The sequence below is a fragment of the Calidris pugnax genome, unplaced genomic scaffold (assembly GCF_001431845.1).
Source record: "Calidris pugnax isolate Ruff unplaced genomic scaffold, ASM143184v1 scaffold196, whole genome shotgun sequence".
Classification (NCBI taxonomy): Eukaryota; Metazoa; Chordata; class Aves; order Charadriiformes; family Scolopacidae; genus Calidris; species Calidris pugnax.
The window spans coordinates 4516807-4537548 of record NW_015091042.1 but is presented as its reverse complement, the minus strand read 5'-3'; the positions used below and the strand labels follow the sequence as shown (position 1 = coordinate 4537548).

General features: G+C 42.6%; 1 protein-coding gene across 5 annotated transcripts in view; it reads right to left on the bottom strand.

Annotated features, from left to right (window-relative positions):
* Nucleotides 1-3262: 3262 nt before the first annotated feature.
* Nucleotides 3263-20742, bottom strand: part of USP54 (ubiquitin specific peptidase 54) — a 106861-nt gene continuing 89381 nt past the window's right edge. For 4 of the 5 annotated variants that reach the window (XM_014956315.1, XM_014956314.1, XM_014956313.1 and 1 more), the window contains 9 exons: nucleotides 20174-20313; nucleotides 18883-19056; nucleotides 15808-15927; nucleotides 14458-14650; nucleotides 10810-12266; nucleotides 8307-8425; nucleotides 6866-7006; nucleotides 5441-5627; nucleotides 3263-4708 (listed from right to left, as the gene is read on the bottom strand). In XM_014956315.1, the coding sequence (XP_014811801.1) occupies nucleotides 4065-4708; nucleotides 5441-5627; nucleotides 6866-7006; nucleotides 8307-8425; nucleotides 10810-12266; nucleotides 14458-14650; nucleotides 15808-15927; nucleotides 18883-19056; nucleotides 20174-20313 (3175 nt within the window). In that variant the 3' untranslated portion in view covers nucleotides 3263-4064. The remainder of the gene's footprint in view (nucleotides 4709-5440; nucleotides 5628-6865; nucleotides 7007-8306; nucleotides 8426-10809; nucleotides 12267-14457; nucleotides 14651-15807; nucleotides 15928-18882; nucleotides 19057-20173; nucleotides 20314-20742) is intronic. The other variant, XM_014956316.1, reaches the window with a different exon arrangement.

Genomic DNA, 20742 nt, shown 5'->3' with positions numbered 1-20742 from the left:
TTGTCTTCTTCACCCACCCGTCTGTTCCTTTCTGTTCCAATCCACCTTCTGGCTCTTGTCTTTGGCTTTCCTTCTTCTCTTCTCCCCACATCCCTGCCCTGGCCCTCTCCCCAAGTGTCATTAGATGCAAATCCTGCGTGACCACCAGTGATCTGGAATCCTGCCCTTCCTACATCTACCCCCGCCATCGCTGGAGAGCCCATCGAGGGAAGTATCAGTAAGATGGTTCCTTCCCTCTTCCCAAATTCCCCACATTTTCACGTGGGTGGAACAGCCTTTGTTTAGGGAGAAGCAGGCACTTACCTTGTACTTTTGCAGCTCACTTCTCCAAAGCAGAGGGTGTTCTGGTTAACTCACCAGTGCCGTGCACTCCCGCACACGCTCCATTTGACCCAACCTGCCGCTCCGCAGCTCTGGGAACAGAGTTTGTGCATGAGGTTTATGGAAGTCGTAGCCTTCCAGAGAAGGAACTGCACTGGGTAGTTCCTTTTCCATATACAGAAGGATTATGTTTACCCAAATTTGTGACCGCTAGAACACCAAGTTACTCTTTATTGTTGCTCTTTGTTGCCCCCTAAACACATTACTAATTATTATGAGAGATCATACAAATATACAGAACAAGGATTTTATTTGTGACCGCTAGAACACCAAGTTACTCTTTATTATTGCTCTTTGTTGCCCCCTAAACATATATTACAAATTATTATGAGAGATCATACAAATATAGGGAACAAGGATTTTATTTTTAGGAGAACCAAAATGAAATTATTTTTAAAAGGTAAATTCAAGTTTATGGGCGTTTCATTCACTTAATTCCATCCATTAACCTACTCTGCAGCCAGTGACACGTATTTTACGAAGAAAGTCCTGGTTATGTTGTGTCAAAGCTTACAAATATTACAAACTTTAAGATGACAAGACTGTTCCAAGAAAAAGCTGCCGAATTCCTTGTGAAAGCTCCCTCCTCACTCTTCTTATAGGTAACAGTAAAATTTGACGAGGGTTATGTTGTGTCAAAGCTTACAAATATTATAAACTTTAAGAAGACAAGACTGTTCCAAAAAAAGCTGCTGAATTCCTTGTGGAAGCTCCCTCCTCCCTCTTCTTATAGGTTTTTACTATTAAACTAATATATAATTATTTTTCTAGGGTTTAAATAGCCAATATAAACACCATCAAAGAGACCTACAAGTTAGCAGTTAGTCAAACGAAGTACAAGGTAAATATTAACTTACCAACTTCAGGAAGACTTGCAGGCACAAGCTATGGATGAAGCAGAATTATTTTTCCAGCTTCACACTTTTTACCAAGTTATATATATTGCTGAATCTACTTCAGTTTGCTTCTATTCTGATACCTCCATACGGAGCAGTGTGTTAGTGTATTTCACAGCTTATGGTCCAACTTTTCCTCTTCAGGCCCCTGGTTGAGTTATTTCACCGTAAGTAATTAATATACACAGGACATTTACCAATTGGGTTTGAAACCTGGTAGATAGAACTATGAGGAAGGAATAAAACCAGCTCCCTTTATAAAGAAAAACTGGATACCACCGATGATTAAAGTTAAGTTGCATCAATGCAGGGTAATTATGGAGAGCTTTATGGGAGTGTGCTCCCTCCTTCCCGGCAGCTAGCATTAAAATAAGTAAAAAAATAAGCCTAAGCATTCACATTTTCTGTATCTGAAAATGTTTCATACTCCATATAGGTTCTTCAAGAAGTGACTTTGTACTTTATTTTGGCAGATTAACCACCGATGATTAAAGTTAAGTTGCATCAACACAGGGTAATTAGGGAGAGCTTTATGGGAGTGTCCTTGCTCCTTCCCAGCAGCTAGCATTAAAAGAAATAAAAAAATAAGCCTAAGCCTGCACACTTTCTGTATCTGAAAACGTTTCATACTCCATATAGGCTCTTGAAGGAGTGACTTGGTACTTTATTTTGGCAGATTTTTTTTTTTTAGATAACTGAGTTCAAGACTACTTAAAGCCTCACTCTGCCACCTGAATTTTTTAGAGCTGTGGTCAAGCAAAGTGTCAAACACTTCCCCGCCTCCTCAGCTGCATCCTGGGGCTACTGCAACTTTTCCAACCACTGAAGGTAATAAAAAGCTGAAAACAAACAAAAAAAGCTTCTTTCCAGATTTACTCCAATAGTCTTATTCTACCAAGGAGCAACAGGAGCATTTCTGCTCAAATATCCACCTCTGCATTGCACTCACTTCCTAAAATTCTCATTTCTACAGCTAGAAAACTCGCAGTTGGCTATGGGGTGTCCATGCGTGGCCAGAGAGATTAGCTATATCTGCTGGGAAACCCTGAATAATACTCCATTGCTTTATATTTAGAAAATTAGTAAAAAATTATGTATATTGAAATTTCATGTTATTAAAGTGGCAAAACCATTATGTGAAAAAGTCAGAAGTTGGCAGGGCTTTTTTGGAATGGAAGGGCGGAAGGAGAGAGTGCTTTGTACCAGTAACCACAGCCAGTGGGGACAGTTATGTGCAAAGGAGTGTGCCACGTCATCCCAAATGTAAAACACAACTTAGAATGATGTAGTTACATAAGACTGTAGCAATAACAGATGCAACAGAAATTCTTTAGAAACGAGAAACTGAGAAATGACATTTATTAAAATGCACGAGACTCAAATCTCAGACCGAACAGCAAAACCTGATGAAATTCCATCAGGCACTGAGGTGCAAAACGTGAAATTAAAACCAAAGACCCTCACCCAGAGCGGCTGAGGCAGGAGAACCAGGCACTAGAGGGCAGCCTGGGCCTTCCAGTGCCATCCGGGGAGACCCACCTCAATGGAAACACAGAACACAGCCCTCCACTTTCTCAAACAATTCATAACCACCACACCTGAAAGCATTTGCAAGAGCAGGAGTGCAACTCTTATTAAAAATCACACTTTCTAATGACTTTTTTTTTTTTTTGGTATAAATCTCCTATCTGCCTGGATTCTGCAGTTTTCCCTCCAAAGTCCTCTCAAAATACTTGTCAAAGGACACTGTTGTAAGGGGAAAGTTAAGCACAAAGTAATGATGAAACACATCAAACCCAGGGACAAAACTGGACATGTCCTCCAATCTAACTAAATATATAAATATATTTATTACATAAACTTTGTTAATGAACTAGATCAAACAATTTACTCACGTCTGTTAGTGCGTAAGACAATAAATCAGCAGTTTTTGGGCCAACTGACGAGTAGAGCCAAATAGCAAAGAAAGCTCATACACAGACAGGTAAATAGAACTATTTTCATAGATTTATTTGAAAAATACTTACAAAAGCAAGTATGTTTGACACTAAAATAGTTAAACTTATTCTGTGTTTACATTGGTGTAATTAAGCGTGCAGCATTAACAGTCTTTTCTGTTTGAAGCATTGTTAGTTTGCCTTAAGGAAGTGGGGAAAAAGTCTGGTTTAACTAACAAACAAGGTCTCCCTGCCACTTCCTCAGCAGCAAATACAGCTGTGATCTCTGTCAGAGATCCCAGCACACCCAAAACCGGGTTTGCTTTACCCACTGCCAGCCTGCCAGGTGCACGTGTACTGGAACCTGGAAGGTGGGGGCAGTATTATTTTCCCCGTAGGAAGGAACAGGAGAGAGGAAAACAAAAGGATTGATTGGGTTGTGGGTTGTTTTTTTTTTTTTTTAATGTGAAGAATTTTACCAAAGCTACATTTCATGAAAAAGAGTCTTTAAAAATGTCCTTTTGTTAGCGGCCGTCTTCCTTCAAAACACACGTGTTTTTTCTGAACTTACCCGTAAAGCAACGCCCCTGAAGCTTACCCTTCCTATAGCGCTTTTTTCCTAGAGAGGCCAGGACCAGAATAGCCAAAATTCCCCATCCGGACAGCAGTTCAGTAGTGTCAGAAATGAAATACAGTGCAATTAGTTTCCACATACTGTATAGCTACATTTTAAGACAAAACTGGCAACGGGTACGGATGGGAAGAGTTTGCTGCCTCCACGTCATCCACGCTCTGGCAAAGAGCCGTGTGGGCAGAGAGGTTTCTTAGGGCACAGGGAGGGGAGGGGATCTCACCACCCGTTATTCTGCATGGTGCCAGTCGCCAGCATATTTCTGTGTGCCTCAGAGGCAGGAGAAAAAGCCCCCTCCATCCCACGCGTGGGCAGCATCCGCCTTCTGCCAGGCTGAGGGGTGTAGCTGTTCTGCCGCCAGTCTTCTTCTGGGGGCATGTCAACTCTCCTTGGACCCGGGGCCTTCAGGCAAGAAGGGGGCACGGGACAACCTTGAGAGGCACCGGGATCCCAAGAAGGCTCGCGTGGTGTTCTTAAAGTGCTGTAGTCTGTGCCGGCCGGCAGCCTGCAACCCACGGGGTAGGATTCATGCACTGGATGCTGCGAAGGCTGCGGGAGGAAGCCCTCCTGTAAACTCTTGCCAGGTTGGCCAACGTGTCCCCCCCAGAGCGTGGCTCGTTTCTCCGGCAAGGTGGCCGCTTGCCTGGCAGCGTGGCTCGCGTTGGGCCGGTGGCCAGAGACACTTGGTGCTCCACCTTCTAAATATGGATTAACGAGGGGCTTTTGCCCCTGGGAGAGGGTGCCTTTGGGTGCACAAGGGAGACTCCCGTAGCTCAGTGCCACACCTGGGTAGTCTCCACCTTGGAAAGCTTCACCCCTGTCAGGCACAACCAAAAGTTTCTGGATGATGTTCTTCTGATCTCCTGAGGTGGGGGAGGAGAAAAAAAATAATAAAAGGGTTGCTTAGTTATATTTTTTGTTTCATCCTCTCAGAACTTTCAGCTGTGGCCAACAAGTGACAGAAGAAAAACACAATCACCAGTACACCCAGTTACTGGTTGACATGCAATTCTGAATAAAAGCTACCAGCACCCTTTCTAGCATTCACTTCCCTCACTGCATCTCCTCCTTTTCCTACCACAGCTGCTGTCACAGGCTTCAGATTTCTTAATTAGCCCCTGTGTCATCAAGGAGGAGCACAACAAAGTATTTCAAGGCTGGTAGATCAAACTGGTTTTGATGGCTGTCACAGGAAAAATAATTCTTGTGCAGGAATTGGTTATTTCTACGGGCACCGTTACACGTGTGATTTGCTGGAATGAGGAGCTTGTGGAAGTACTCTCATACGGGACAACAAGATTGGTCTTACTGCTACTTTTACACTAAAGAAAATAGCTCACAAAAATGTGAATACGACTTTATATGAAGTCATCATAATGTTTCCATAAAGATTATTCCCTGTTGTTATGTCCACTTAACACAGAATCACAGAACAACTCAAAAGGGCAGAGAAGGAAGGGACCGTGACTCATCCTTCCAGACTTCTGGAGGGATTCAGGCAGATGGTGAAACATCATTATGAAAGACAAGATCTGAAGAGCTGTATTTCAGCCATATTTCTGATCAGGAAGGAGGATGAAAAGTTCTGTGATTACCTGAGGGTTTACGTGCCTTGCCCACCATGCTGGGCACCAGTACATCATGGGGTAGGTGCTGCACCTGGGTTGGGTTGTGCTGGGGATCAAAGGGAAACACAGGAGGATCATGGGGGAAAGGAAGGGAAGTGGAGCTGGAAGAACGGTGGCTGGTGTCCACTGGCATTTTCCTCATATTTGGTGTTTCCTTTTATAAAATGAGAAAGGAGAAGAAAAGAACACAAAATGAGAGTAAACACAGAGTTGGGTTGAATCAAGCAAAGATGGTGTTGATCCGAGGAAAGGGATGAGTCACCGGAACAAAAACATGCATTTCTATGTGAAAAAGAAACACAAATAAAAACCGCATCAACCCAGTGAGGCTCTTACTGCAGCGCTGGGCTGCTCAGGAGGATCATTGGACTGGAAATACACCAAGGAGAAGAGTGGTGACACACAGCCATCCCATCCGCTGCTTCTTTGGAGGGGACAAAACCTCCAGCAGAGGGGGGCAGGTCTTGGACACTTAGAGGTTTTTAATTGCTTCTGCCAGCACCTCCAGGTGTGCATTAAAGCCCTCAACTAAAGGACACTGAAGAGCAAACAGTCAGAAGCTGACATATCCTTAGCTTATGGGACACATCAGAAAGACAGAATCAGACCAACCAGCCTAAATAACTGATTTTACACAACTGAGACTCCTCTACACTTACTACATGGTTGGTTTCAAATCAAAATTTAAGCACAAGTCACAAAAAATTCAATCCAAGCCAATCCTTCACATTCTATCTGGCTCTGTTGCTGAACACCAACCATAACCTGTTACTCTTTTCCTCACTGGCAGTTTTAACTTGCACCTAAAAGTACATAACAGAGATAACAAAGGGGGAAAAAAATACATCAACCTCCTATTTCTACTTACTTCCTGTAACTGGCTGTGTGTTATGTATCAGGTCTTGAATTGTCTCCCCTTTACGCTTACTTTTACTCTCCAAAAATGTCTCCCCTTTACGCTTACTTTTACTCTCCAAAAATGCTACTTGCTGCAAATACTCACAAGAGAGCAGAAACTTTCACACAGTTAGTCATGTCTTTTTAAAATTATAGGCGTATTAGAAGCTTTCCTGAAAATACTCTAAGTCAACTGAACAAGATGTTTATACTGGATGCCTTTGGATACTGGCAAGTAATATTAGCTCACGTGCTTACCAGCTGCAGCAGGTACTACTCTGTACTGACTCCCAAACAAAATGCCTTTGTTACTTAAATAAAAGCTCATTCTTCTTCCAAAAGGAGAGCAAAAAATCTCAAAGACAAGCTTCCATCATGGCTTATTGTTCGGTTGTCTGCTGTCTTGTTTGCTAACTCCTAAATGCAGAGAGAGAAAACAGCAACCCCCCCACGCAGCCGATGGCTCACTGGAAAGCTGCACATCCTTCTACTTACAAAACTGTGAGAAGAGACCAAGGTCTCTTCTCTGTTTGAGATGACAGTTCCACTGAGACTGCGAGCGATGCGACGGAAATTCTCTGCACTGTACATTTCCTCCTCTCCTGGTTCCCTGCTATGGTCTCTGGTGTACGTGACCTGCAGACAACACCACACATTTCAGAACAGGCTCTCAATTTTGTATAATAATTTGGTATAATAATTACAGGGAAGTGATCCATATAAATCTAACAGACTATATTTCAACCAAAGGCCATGACCTTTTCTTTTTTTGAAATCCTTCCTTCAGGTACTACCTTGAAAACTTAAAGCAAATGGGTCTGTTTGGATCCGGTGATTAAAAATGTTATTCCTTACAGTCTGCCTTTCTTTAGTAAATATACACTGATTGATTCGTCTAAGTGAGATTGGTTATTTTATAAGTATCTAAAGCCAGGACAAGAAGTATCTACTGGGATCAATCTACCTAAATGACCAACTGCTGCCACAGGCATCACTGCCCCTGTAGAGATACTTGTGACTGCAGCTGAGAGCCATCCTCTGATAAAGCACTACAGGCTCCTCATAACCAAAAAAATAATCAAAGATTACTTGATGAGTGCTGGAAGCTTTATGTTAGCAAGGGAAATGTTTATTCCTTCTTTCTTTTCCTCTGTTCTATATAAGCAAGACTCTTTAAGTTCCCTTTAAGGAGCATGGAGGTTCTGTAGGAAATGTCACTTCCCCTTGAAAATATTTGTATGTTTCTGTGTAGAGGCACTGATAGGCAACTGCAAGTTATTCAAACAGCTTCTCCCCAGGAAAAAGATAAAGTACCTTTTCCCACTCCGAGGTGACCCAATTCTTTTCCTCTGTTCTATATAAGCAAGACTGTTTAAGTTCCCTTTAAGGATCATGGAGGTTCTATAGGAAATGTCACTTCCCCTTGAAAATATGTGTATGTTTCCGTGTAGAGGCACCGATAGGTAACTTCAAGTTATTCAAACAGCTTCTCCCCAGGAAAAAGATAAAGTACCTTTTCCCACTCCGAGGTGACCCAATACCAATTGTAGCAAATACCAAAGTACCCCCCACTTTCAAGAGATGTAAAAAAAAATACGTCTGTGCCCCTGGAAGTGGTAACGTGAAGAAGCAGGTATCCTAAGTTGAGACACAAGGCAGTTCATAGCAATACGTTCAAAGAGACTAGATCTTGAAGTTTTCAGGGATATGTTACTCGAAGTCAGAATTTGGATAATTTGATTCCATGCAAGCTGCACGTAGCACAAGTCACTCTTTTTTTAGCTAATTAATCCTGAGCTAGGCTGCACTTAAAATTCTCTCTAACACCAGCATCAATGACCCCAGTACCTCTTCCATAATCTATTCTACTTCTCCCATCGTAAATTCTTTCGCTTGCACGGGCCAAGCTCTTCCCCCTTCAGTACCAAGAAGTCACCTTGGAGACAGAAGAGACAGCGGATCCACACAGACTGCGCTCGATCTCTGCCGTGGGGGTTTTGGAGAGCCCCATGCCAGCTGTAACATGCAGCTTCCTCACGTTCAGGTTCGCAGAGACTGGGAAGAAAAACGCTCGGGTTAAATTCACTGCTTGGTTGCACCTTTGATTGCACCTATTTCTGACTATCTGACTCCAGCACAGACAGACAGACTGCACACACAGAACAACAAGCCGTCAGAGACCCTTTGAACATTAATACACGAGGTAACTCCCAGAATATCAAGGGGACCAAGTCTATCAGGATACTCAGGCCCTTTTGCAGGCCTCTGGGAGCAGTTAATTGAACTATTTCAGAGTTAAATGATTTAACTGCACAGACATGAGACAGTTTAGGGGACCTAAAGGGATAGAAAATCAGCCACCAGGACTAAGTTACCTAGAGTCACTTGGGATAAATAAGGCTCACCAACTTTGTTCCCCACACATTTTCCTGTTTGTTCCCCCCCAGCACTACAGTTTGTCAGCTCTTTATTGTGCTGATTAAACAGATTCAACAGTTAAAAGCGTTCTTTTTAACTAGGGCTGCTACAGTTGCTTCACTTCAGTGTGATCCCTACCAGTTATAATCCCAAAATTTCTCAGGGAATAGACAGGCAGATCAATGGCTTAATAAAAATGCTCACATGGAATCTCTCTATAAAGGAAGAAAGGTGATGTGCTGGTAACAACACGTTTTCTGCATTGAGGTGGCATTTGGAGGATCAGGTCTTTGCTTTAACCTCTGTTACAAAGCTCCAGTAATGAAGCAGAGGCATTTTCACCATGATTCTGAATGCAAAGGTCTGACAAAACCAGTTGATATGGGGCAGAAAGCTCAAACAGCATTTGAAAACGAGTATGTAACCCAAGTCAAAAATGAGAAAGAGCTGCCCTAGACCCACTCAGGTGATCTTCATTGAGTTCATCACGGTAGATGCACTGGTTCTATACAGAATTTGCAGAAAGAAACATCTGAAAGTTGACAGCAAACCAGAAGTAAAGGTCTCAAACACAAACTTTCCTTCAGAAGACTATCTGTATCTCACATCCCTTACAGGTGTAGTGGGAAAATAGGCGAGAAAAGTGTCAGCATAAGAAATGGGGCATTTGATGACAGAACTCTAAAGCTCCAGCTGGGCTTTATCCAGTCAGATTTCCAGAAAGAGCTTCCAAAATCAGTAAGCTAAGCAGGAACACATAAGACCTTCTGATTCAAGCCCATGCAAGAGAGTATCTGCAAGGTTGCAAGGTCAGATCTTGCCTAACTCTGACAGAAAACCAGAAGGATAACAAATGGGAAATGGCCGCCTTTGGATGTGTCACCTGGTCTGCAAGACAAGAGAGTTTCATAGACAACTCGAGCTGTTGAATAAAAACCTGTTCAAGAGTTTACTACAGCATTTACTGTACTACAGCAGGCTTCATCTGTCAGCAACGACAGAGGCTTCACCTCTGTGACTGCAGGGTAGGGGAAAGCCTGTCTTGTGTATAAATTGCAATATATATATATATATATATCTATAAATCACACACACATATCTATCTATCTATCTATCTATCTCTCTCTCTCTCTCTCTCTCTCTCTATCTCTCTATCTATCTCATTTTGGTACCCATCAAGTTTCAGGCTGCTTTGTATTTAACCAGAAAAGTCATAGCTCTAATGCTACGACATGGGTTATAAGGAAATTTGCTGCATTTGTGCTAAGCAGAGAACCATGGTTGCCTTATCTCAGGCAGGAGATTAGATCAGCTTCAGTGGAGCTGGACTGCTGTCATCAGAGCCTGATGGAATGTCTCCAGCAGCAGCTGGATGTTCTCACCAACAGCAACAGAATCTGTTCATTTTCTTTCGGCACCAACTAATCCACAAGGTCTCAAAGATCTTAGTGCAGATGGTGTCCCCCCAAGTGCTGCTTTCACATGTAATTTTCCAGAATTTACAGCAGGTAGCCCTTAGCAAAACACATGCTCAAGTCTCATAGATGTGAAAACACTTTTAGAAGTTACTCCCCTCAACCAGGTACAGACTAAATTCTCAAATTCAGTACAATCAAGTTAGAATTCACAAATATGGAGAAAATTAAACTTCAGGCATAGAAACAGTTTAATAAATTCCAGAGGTGGTAGAGGATTTTCAAACAGCAAAACTCAGCAGCCTGACGTAATGAAGTAGCTCCCTGCTTGAAAACAGTATTAATTATTTCTATGTTACTCTTAACAGATGTTGCTCTCCTCTCTTTGCCAAGATCAACAGCTCCTCTGCAGCCTCCCCAGGCAGTGCCATCCCGCTGCTTCTCCACCTATATCATTAGAATGTTTTCAGAGTCCACAACCTCAATCTTTCTGTGTCTGTGCACAAATTCATGCCCATTTAACTAAATCAACTGGAAAAACGTACCTTCACCTATATTGGAGTACAGAGGCAGGTCAACCAAGAAAAACAGCTGCATCGTTCTTACCTGATTGGTCAAATGGATACCTAGCACTGTCCTGTCTTCCCAAGAAAGGCCTAGTGGCCTGAGATGCCTGCAGACTAGTCTGATAGAGGGATTCCAGTTCTGAGAGCTCCTGTTCTGTGTCTTGATTCCACTGTGGGTGCAGATGTACCGGGATCCTGCTCAAGTCATCTCCAACCGCTCTCTGATCAGAAAGGGGTGGACTCCTCCCAGGTACAGGAAGCCATTCAGTATTCTTATTAGCCTTCTGAGAACTGTAATACCTAGTAACATTATCCACCCAACGGTCCACAGGCATAGAGGCAACCACGCTACCAGTAGCTCCATCATCCACCTGCTTCATTCCTCCATCATGACAGTGCCTTTCCAGGTAGGGTGCAGGGTCAGCTATAGTCTGTCCACCTCTTCTACACAGCTCTTCACTGTGAGAACAAATACTCTTAGAAGCAACATGTTGGGCACTAAAACCCTCCAAAGAAACTACCCCGTCCCTAATATCCACAGTTGAGTGTGATTTCTCAGAAGACTGGGTTTTGGTCTCTTGGTTTTGATGGATTAGCTGTCTGTAACCAGAGGATGAAGGGTTGATGAAAGATTTTTGTGTTAACTTTGGAGACTTCTCATCCTGACACACTGCAGCAATCCAGCCTTTTTCATGAGTACCTTTCCTCTGGGAGACTGCATGCATTTTCTGAAATTGCTCTGCCAAGGAGCGAACGTGTCCCTTTGGACTAAAAGCCTCAGATTTGCAACCTTCTGCTGTGCCATATTCATCCTGTGAGGGTAATAAAACCTCGTGGCTGTTTGCTCTGGAGTACTTATTGGTTTTCTGCAAAGGATCCAAGTAGCACTGTTGTGTAGGGGATGAAGTTGCAGGGGTCACTGCATGATAGGCCCCTAAATGATCAATGCTGGGCCGCACTGGAGAGCTTGGAAGTTTGGAACAAGGACTGTGCTGGCCATTCTTTTCGGGAGATGCTGCTTGTGGTGGATGTGGACAAGGAAACAGTGCAGGCAAAGACCCCGAGTTTATTGTGTTAGCCTTGGGTTTGTACTGAGGTGTGAGAACAGGCGTTACGTTATGAACCTCTTCTAACTTGCTGCTACTACAGCATTCCCTAAAGTCTTTGGGCCCTGTGGCTGCGGGGTCAGCAAATTCCACACTACGGTGGGCATCGTTCTCAGTTCTCGCAGACCTCTCTGCCAACCCTTGCCTATAGGGAAAAGAGGGAACTTGGTCATGAAAATCAGCAGAAGCAGACTGGAAGTTTGGAGAGATCCTGTTGGATGGATTGCTTTCGGAAGGGCGCAAGGAGGAAGACTCTGGATATAATGATGAGTGCAATTCATGGCAGGAAGCAGGTGGGTGGAAGAAAGAACTGGACCCAAATTCCACTTCTTTGTTGGGTTCCAGTGGTACCTCCTGGCTCAGCAGTACTTGGAGCGGGCCAGTCTGTTCACTAAAACACACAGAAGGGTAAATGATTAGCAGTAGTCATTGCTTATGCTCATCCCTAGGGTACAGAACTCACACTAGGTGACATATACCTCATCACACTTTTCTTTGCTAACTGTATTCCAATGAAGACTTTGCATTAATTCAGGAGATACGTACATGTCAGTCCTTTTCTTCTAACCCTGATTTTCTATTACTCATCTAACTGAATCCATTTTGTATTTTTCAGAGTACTTTGCTACATTAGGGCTCTATACAAAGTATTGTGTAGTGCACCTAAGCTCAGCAGACTGACCGTATGGTTAGGGATAACTGTAGGAATAGTAAAAATAGCATATATATAAAATAAAACAACCGTTTGCCACATTAACATCTTAGATATTTTTGAAAATACTTTGGACACGTTCATAATCCAATCATGTACTAACAATATTTCCATACCTTCCCCTCTCTCCAGGCAACTAAATGAAGAATGACTTGACAAATGGAAGGGACAGGTTGAAACTTCTCTTGTGTAATCTTTTTATTCTGATCTTTGAGATATTTATCAACACATTAAATAAAGTTCAAGCTAAATATGTAACTATTCTTTTGTAATAATTTGTATTCTAAGGATACTTCTAAAAAGTAATTTGTGATCTTTTCTGTAGCGATCCAAGATGGTTACATCCTTGGGTCATACATGTCCTTGGCATTTTTCTGCATTTAGTTAGCATTTTAATATGCAGACAGAAAAAAATTAAGTACCAAGTCCACGTGCCTGTGAGAAAACAACAGGCTACAAACAGCTCCAACAGAGAACTTAAAGGTAACTAAACCACCATTGCTTTGTTCCCTCCTTGAGAGGCATAGGATGAAAGTTATCATGAAGACCCAGCTGATGTGTGTAGCAGAATGACCCTGTCTGTGAGTAATCTCACACTTTGCACTCTCTACAATGTTATTTCTATCAAAGCAAGAGTACAGAGCTCTGGCTACAAACAGATTCTTTTCACTGGCTGCGATATTAACATTTGGTTGGATATAACTTTTAGCAAAAGTAATGTTCTTTTCACACAGCAGCAGTGAGCAAGTTCAGCATTAACAAAATTAGTTTGAGAAAGTTCCTTTCTTTCATTTTCTTAGAATCTGCCAAAATGCATAATTGGGGCTCTGCATTTCTCCGGTAGAAGAGAATATAATGGACCCCTGATTGACAAAAAGATCAGCCCTCATTACATATAATTCAGCTACTGCAGGAAAAGAAAAGAACATTATGAACTATAGCCTGGTAGGTGTGCAAATTAACTGACTTTTAGTATATAGCTGTATGTGGCATTTTAAAAAAAGGCTCCTCATCTGAGATTTCATCTAAGCTTCTGACAACACAGCATGTAAGGGAGGGGAGAGGGAAGAAAAGTAACAGTTCAAGAAACAGCCTAGAAATTGGATAGGGATGGTCTAGTGCTAGGAGGGAATGGCATGGGAAGAAAGAAGGATTAAGCTGCATGCTAAAGAGGGTAGGAAGAAAGGATCGCAGAGAGTTTATTATGCTATAGTTAAAGTCAGTATGGAAGAAAGAATCATGAAGAGACACTGAAGAGGCTGCTAAGGCAGGCTAAAAGATGCCGGGAAGCACAGAAAGAAAATGAATGATACATCATCAGGGAGAGCAGTCAAGGTGACAGGATCAGGATCTGGATCCAAGAGTTGTACCAGTGCCCCAGGAGAGAAGTGGACTAGAAAGAAAAGACCAGTGTACTTGACACTTTCCAAACTACAGAGCACTAACACACACTGGTTGCTGTTCCCAACATAAAAGCAATTGTAGCAAGATTTTTACAGCAGTACACTCTTTTACTGGGTCCTGAAACTGCTCCTGAGTACAAACAGTTGCACGTTTCATCCTAACAACCCCCCCCAGGTAATTGTCTATTGTACTCTTTCCCTTAGCACATAAAACAATGATGCTGCCAGGCACTGACTGCTACAATTCTCTGTCACAGATCACAAGTTGGAACACGTGCACATTGAACTATTCTATCAAGACTGGGAGGGGAAGGGAAGGGGGCACTTGACCATCTTACGACAGAAAGGAACACTGTAGGATTTGGACCATCCAGGGCAATAAATATATAGTTTGCTATATCTTTCCAGACTGCTCTGCTCGTTGGTGCAGCTCAGATCTGGGTCTCTAGGTGATATACTTGGACTACCTTGTAGACTGGGCCCCAGTGCCACCCTGGGGTGGGTGGCAGGTTGGCGGCGGCAGCGGCTGCGATGGTTGTTGGTGCTGCATGCGATCCTGGAGGCTCCGGGCTTTTCGGATACTGATTTGCAGCTTCTTATCGACTAGGGCTCTGCTGTGAGTGCTAGCGCTGGCATCATGCATGGCAAGTCTTAGTTTAGCTAAAATGCAAAAGAAAACATAGCAGAAAAAACAAACAGAAAAAAGGAATAAAATTGAAAAAGGAAAAAAAAAACCAAAACTAAAAGGTGCGGCAAGAACGTAAAACATGGACCATGCAAATAATGCCACAAAAGAGTTCACAACGATGCTACTGTTTCCATTAATGCACATTCAGCTTAGCCAGGTGTCCAAACACGTTAATTGAAACCAAACCAAAATAAAGTAAAACAAACCAAAAAAAAAATTATCCATGTTTTAGCCCAACTTCTCATCCCCTCCACACAGGCTCTTTCCAACCCCACCACACTGATGCTTCAATTCTGTCATCTACCCTTCTCCTGTCCCCTCCGTATCTGGGACTCCCTTTGTGTGCAGGAATACCCAGCTGGGGTTTGAGATTCAGACGCTGGAGTGGAAGCTTTTTTAGCTTCACAACAGCTCCATGCTGTGCCCCCGAGAGCCAATTCCTAAATGCAAATGCAGAAGAGCTACCCACCCTGTCTGCAGCCATTCTATACAGACAGAGGGGAGCATGGGGTGAGACAGCCAGCCAGTCATAATGGAAAAAGACCAAAAATAAAATGAAATCACACAGCACACATTCTCAAAGGTCACAATGCATTTAAGCACTTCAATGTCCTAACGCTGTTTTTCTTCATGAAAGTCAGGTACAGCATAAGCTCATTTCTGAGAGGACTCAAGAGTGGGCTACCATTTTCTTCCTATGCTACACCCTCCACGAGAAACACAGGAGCTCAATGCCCTTTGCAATTTGGCCTGAGGATGGGGAAAAATGGTTAATTAAGGACTGAGTGGCAGGGGGAATTACCTACTAGGTGCTTGCTGAAATGCACCATTTAGCACCCAAAAGGGCACATCAGCACCCCAGTGCTGTTACTCCATAGCGCTGGAGAGAACAACCAAAAGGGATGCAAACGTGAAAAAACCAGAGATGAAGAGGAATAGGACTAAAACCCCGAAAAGGGAATGCTTGTAAAAGGGAAGATTCTGTCTCCCTGCACAGTCCCTAAAGACCAGCTGGATCCCCGTGTTACTACCTGACCATTTAACGTGATTCAATGTTTCAGACTTTTTTTTCTCCGGTTATTAGTGAACTGTCAAAAGCGCAATAGCTCAGGCGGTTAGAGTTACTTACATATAGCTTCGTTACAGAGAGCCAAAGCTGCAGCACAATCCCCCTTCTGCTCCTGATTCAGCGACTCTTCAAAGATTGAGTCTGCCTCCTGCATCGACTTCTCAAAGCCATCACTCCTCCCTGCAACGGGCAGCACCCTTCGTTTTGGTTTCATTCACGGCAGAACCCTCACTTACCCTCTTCCCATTCGTGATCGCCAAATTCTTCCACACACAGAGTCTTGCAGAGGCTGTGCATATCCCAGACAGCACCATTTAGCCTTCCCTAAGCAGAACTGCATTTTGAGCACCCCGATATTTTTGACATCCACACCGTAAAACAATGGGAACCAGATTCTTTTCCTCAAATTTTGTTTACTTGATAGAGTTGTACTGGCTTATATTATTCCCGACAGTCTAAATCAGTGCAAAAGAAGGCACAGATATATCACAGAGACAGTTCGGATGAGCTCTGTTGGGTAGGAATTAATCTAAATTTAGAATTAAATCTAAACCAAAATATATCAGTGAAAGAAATACAGGAGGTCAGGGCTTTCCTTGTACTTTAAGCCCCCTGCCAAAAATCGTGTCTCTCTTCTTCCGATATCCAATTGCTTCCATATAAAATGGAAACAAACTGAAACAACTGAGATGCCTGGGGAACAAAACCCAGACTTGAGTGTGGAACAGAACCCAGACCTGAATGTGAGTGTAAATGCCTGCACGAAATACTTCTACAAACATGTGTTCAGTGCATACACTCAACTGCTCAGAGACATAAATGCAATATGAAAACCCAATGGTCTTGCAGCTTTAGGAGGAAAAACACAGGTGTAAGAAGCTGAGGAGGAGAATTATCAAGAGTTCTTTTTGCAACAATTTAGAAAACAGTGTTGGAGAAGGATAAATCATCCTTGGACACCAAAGACAATGGTGAAACTCTGTGTCCTGGCATCAGAACATCCAGTTCTGAGAGGAGGAAATGCCCAAACAATCTGGTGTCACTCGTTAGGCATTATCAAAGATATAAACTAAAATGTGCACATTCAAATGAGGTGGGGGAAAACACAAAATAAAACTTCACTTTTTCTTTTGTTGAGGGCTGGAGGTTTTTCCAGTGGAATGTCTCTGTCATTGTGGTAGAGAACATGAGTATCTTTATCAGTCAATAATAAATTATGTTTTCTCAGCTCGTATAACATCCGCTCTGCCCTGGCCTGCTCCCCAACACCCTCCTGCACAGACACCAACACAGACTCTCTCATACCATCAACCCCAAAGAACTCGCCTGAAAAGCCAGTACTGCAGAGAGAAGTGAGAGTTGTTAGAGCAGCGAGTTAATCAAGCAGCACATTCCGTTTCAAAAAATCAAGGCTACTGAGGCTTGTAATCAAGGCCAGGATACTAAAGTTAGCTTTCTTTGCATGAATTTAGCAGTTTACTCGAGGGGCAAATGAGTCACAAGCATTCTGGAGCTCCGCATACAAGCAAGCCTTCCAGGCAGTCAAGCAGTCTGGTAATGTTAAGCTATTACATCTCTGACTGGGGTAGGGAAAGACTTAAAAGGAATAAACAAAAACTTTCCCAGATCTCAACTCAATGCCTGTAAACTCCTCCAACATTCTACCAAAGGCTTTTTTGATTAAGCATTATTCTAGTTTCCTTTTTATCAAGCTAAGCAATTTTTGCTTCCGCCAACTAATAACGACGAGATCAGAGAGAGGTAACATCTTGGAGAATATGCTATTGTCTTTGGGCAGGAGAAGCAGAGAAGACAACATCCTCGTGCTCAATGATAGAGGTTTACTTTCCAATTTTCATATCATTAGCATTTACATTAGAAGAGTAAACACTAATAATAATAAAAAAAGATACCCATCTACTCTGGTACATCAGAATTTTTCACTTGGTTACTGGCAGGTCACAGCAGGACTATAAAGAATAACCAACTGGCTCACTGTTGGTCAGCAAAAATTATGAAAACATTCCCAGAGTCAGACATTCTCACAGAGATGGTATTTTTCAGCTGCCCATTGGCAGGTGACATTCTGACTGCTGAGCAGTTGGCACGGCTGTAGGCTGCAGAGCACTGGCTGTGTTGAACCCCTCTCATCCTCTCTGTCCTGTAACAGCAAACCAGCACCTCAATTTTTGTCTACAGCAGGTCTGAGCAAGCAGCATGGGGACACCAAGGGGGCACGGTGGGTTTGCCCCAGTCAGAGCAGAGCATAGGTGTTCATGGCTCCTTCCTTGGCTAAAAACAAGGACACTATGTGTGAATCCTTCTGAGCAAGCAGCATGGGGACACCAAGGGGCACAGTGGGTTTGCCCCTGTCAGAGCCTAGGTGTTCACAGCTCTTTCCTTGGCTGAAAACAGGGACACTACGTGTGAATCCCGTCACCAAGTTCCCTCTGCTCCAGCTCCATCTTTCCAATAAAACCTCTTCTGCTGCCATCCCCTGCCAGAAACATGAGGAGTCATGGAAAAGACAATCAAACTTGGTATTTGGCCTTTTAACTATTTCTTTTTCTGATTCTTTTTTCTTAAAAAAAGATATGTAAGCTAAGCCCAGCTCAGATTTTCAATAAGATCCAGCTTAAGCCTGCTATAGTACTTGTTCACACACCTCTGCTGTGGCTGCACAGCTGGGCAGGGAGAAAGAGTGGAAAGTACAAGGGCAGGAACAGGCAGAATCGCAGTGATGCCACCAGAAATAATCAGAAACAAAACTATGGCCTAAAAGAACAAGCCCTACTGGGGGTGGACCTGAGGTGTCTGAAAGATACAAACAGCCCTGCTCATTCCAAGATGCTGGCTGAAGCCTTATTGCTAAATCTAGATATCAATACTGCTCACGGTGCATATCACCACAAAAATGGAAAGGCGTGAATACATTAAAAACACCTCTGCATTACTTGGACTCATTTAAGAAGGAATTTGGTCACAATACCAAACACAGTTTTTGTGCATCTTGCGGTTTTGAGATTTCTGATCCTTCGTTAACTGAAGGTACAAAATTGTAATGGAGTCAAATTCAAAGGTTCAAACTCCATCAGCACCACAACCTTACAAAATACACTGCATTCAAGAAGTTACCCTGATTCTGCAGTTCATCGAGATCCATGAACCTGCTGGGACGGGGGTTAAAGCCCATTGCTGCCTCCATTTCCTTTTCTCTTTTTCTGCGTAGCTCTTGCTCATGTGCTCTCCTTGCCACCTCCTCTTGCAATTCATCCAGCTCGCTCTTTGAAGAGGCAAACATCTCCCCACCTGCAAAGAAAAAAAGAAACTTTTTTGAGCGTGAAACCTCTTAAAGTATCCCTTAAAAGACAAAGATATATTAATGGAGAATACAATTAACATTAGAAAGTAACAAACTGACCAAACAAAGACCACAGAATTTCAGATCACAAATTCTGCTTTGTTGCATTTTACTTTAAAAACCCTGCCCAAACCATTTGGTTACCAATTGCCTTCTCTGTGTCAGTGACTGGCAGAAATGCTGGAGTATTGCCCCAGGCTGCCCTGCAGCACAGCCCATCCCTAGATTCAGTGACCCAAGAAACAGAACAGAGAAAATCATCCGAAGAGATAACCCTGATGCTGAAAATCTTGAGGATTCTTACTGTGCTTATAATTTGTAAATAATTCTATGTCAAATTAGCCAGATCATTAGCTTTAGTGAGTAAAATGGATTCCAACTGAGATGCTTTTCGTCTAACTGCATACAAGATGAAAATGGGAGGAAAATAAAGCGTATTAACATCCCAGTCAACACAGCAGAAATCAATCAGTCGTCACTCGTACTTCAACTATGACCTGTATTTCAAGGATTATCTCCCCTCTTCCCTTTTCCCAGACATTCCTTGGAATAAAATATTTGCTCAGAATGATACCTAATCAGAATGCTGATCTGCAGAAAAGCTCAGCTTTAGCCCAAAGATCTTGTAAATACCCATTCTCCTTTCTGACAATTTTGAATTTTGTATAGCAACAACTGTATTATTGTACAGCTTGTTTTCAGGACTTGTCAATGCTATTAAGTTATTATGAGTTATGCTTGGGAAGGTATTTTCCACTGAGGGCAGAACACCGAGTTATGGGAAAGAATAAGAAAAACAGCTTTACTTTATCAGTTAAGTCAATACTCAAAAAAAGATGCCAGACCAACACAATCAAAGGAATATTTTATTTTATTATCAAAGGAATAGCTTTCCGCAATCCTCTTTGGTAAATCTTACAAGTTACATCTTGTAAAACTGCGTTATGTTCCTCGATGTTTCTTATCCCTTTCCTCATAGTTTCACTGTGAGGACCCACAAAGTAAAGAATAACTCCAATACAGTTTACCTTGCAAAACCACTGCTACCAAGAAAGTGTATCTTACTGTTTCCAAGGGTGTGTGCACTGTTTGCCCAGCTCCCAGCTGATGAATTAGACTCCACTTCCAAGATGCTGCTACTGTGAGACTTGGGGATGTTACGCCAGGCAGGAACCAATCCACCCGTTCGCTTCATATGGACGTCCCTCCAAGAAGAAAGAAATTAGAGTTTAACATTTTACTAATCTCTCCCGGAGAAATTATATCTACCTTTTCATCACATAAGTATTTACTTGCATTTTAATTCATCTTAAAAAAAAAAAAAAAAAGAAGTCTACCATAAGAAAATCTTGGGAGAGACAAGGGAAGACAAAGTTAACAAGGGGGAGGACAATAATTCTATTCTCCTCCGTAACAGTATGCAATGCATATTGAAACTGTGGTCTGAAGGCTTTTTTCAACAGATTCTTACAGCTGAAAATCTACTATTCTGGCCATACATCATCTCAGTTTGGGATTGCCTGAAGCTTCCTAAGCCAAGGAGAGAAACACATCGTGCTGCCTATTTACTTTTGCACATAAATATTGAAAGTGTCTTGCAAGACTTCAATGCAGCTCGCGAACTGAAAATGTCA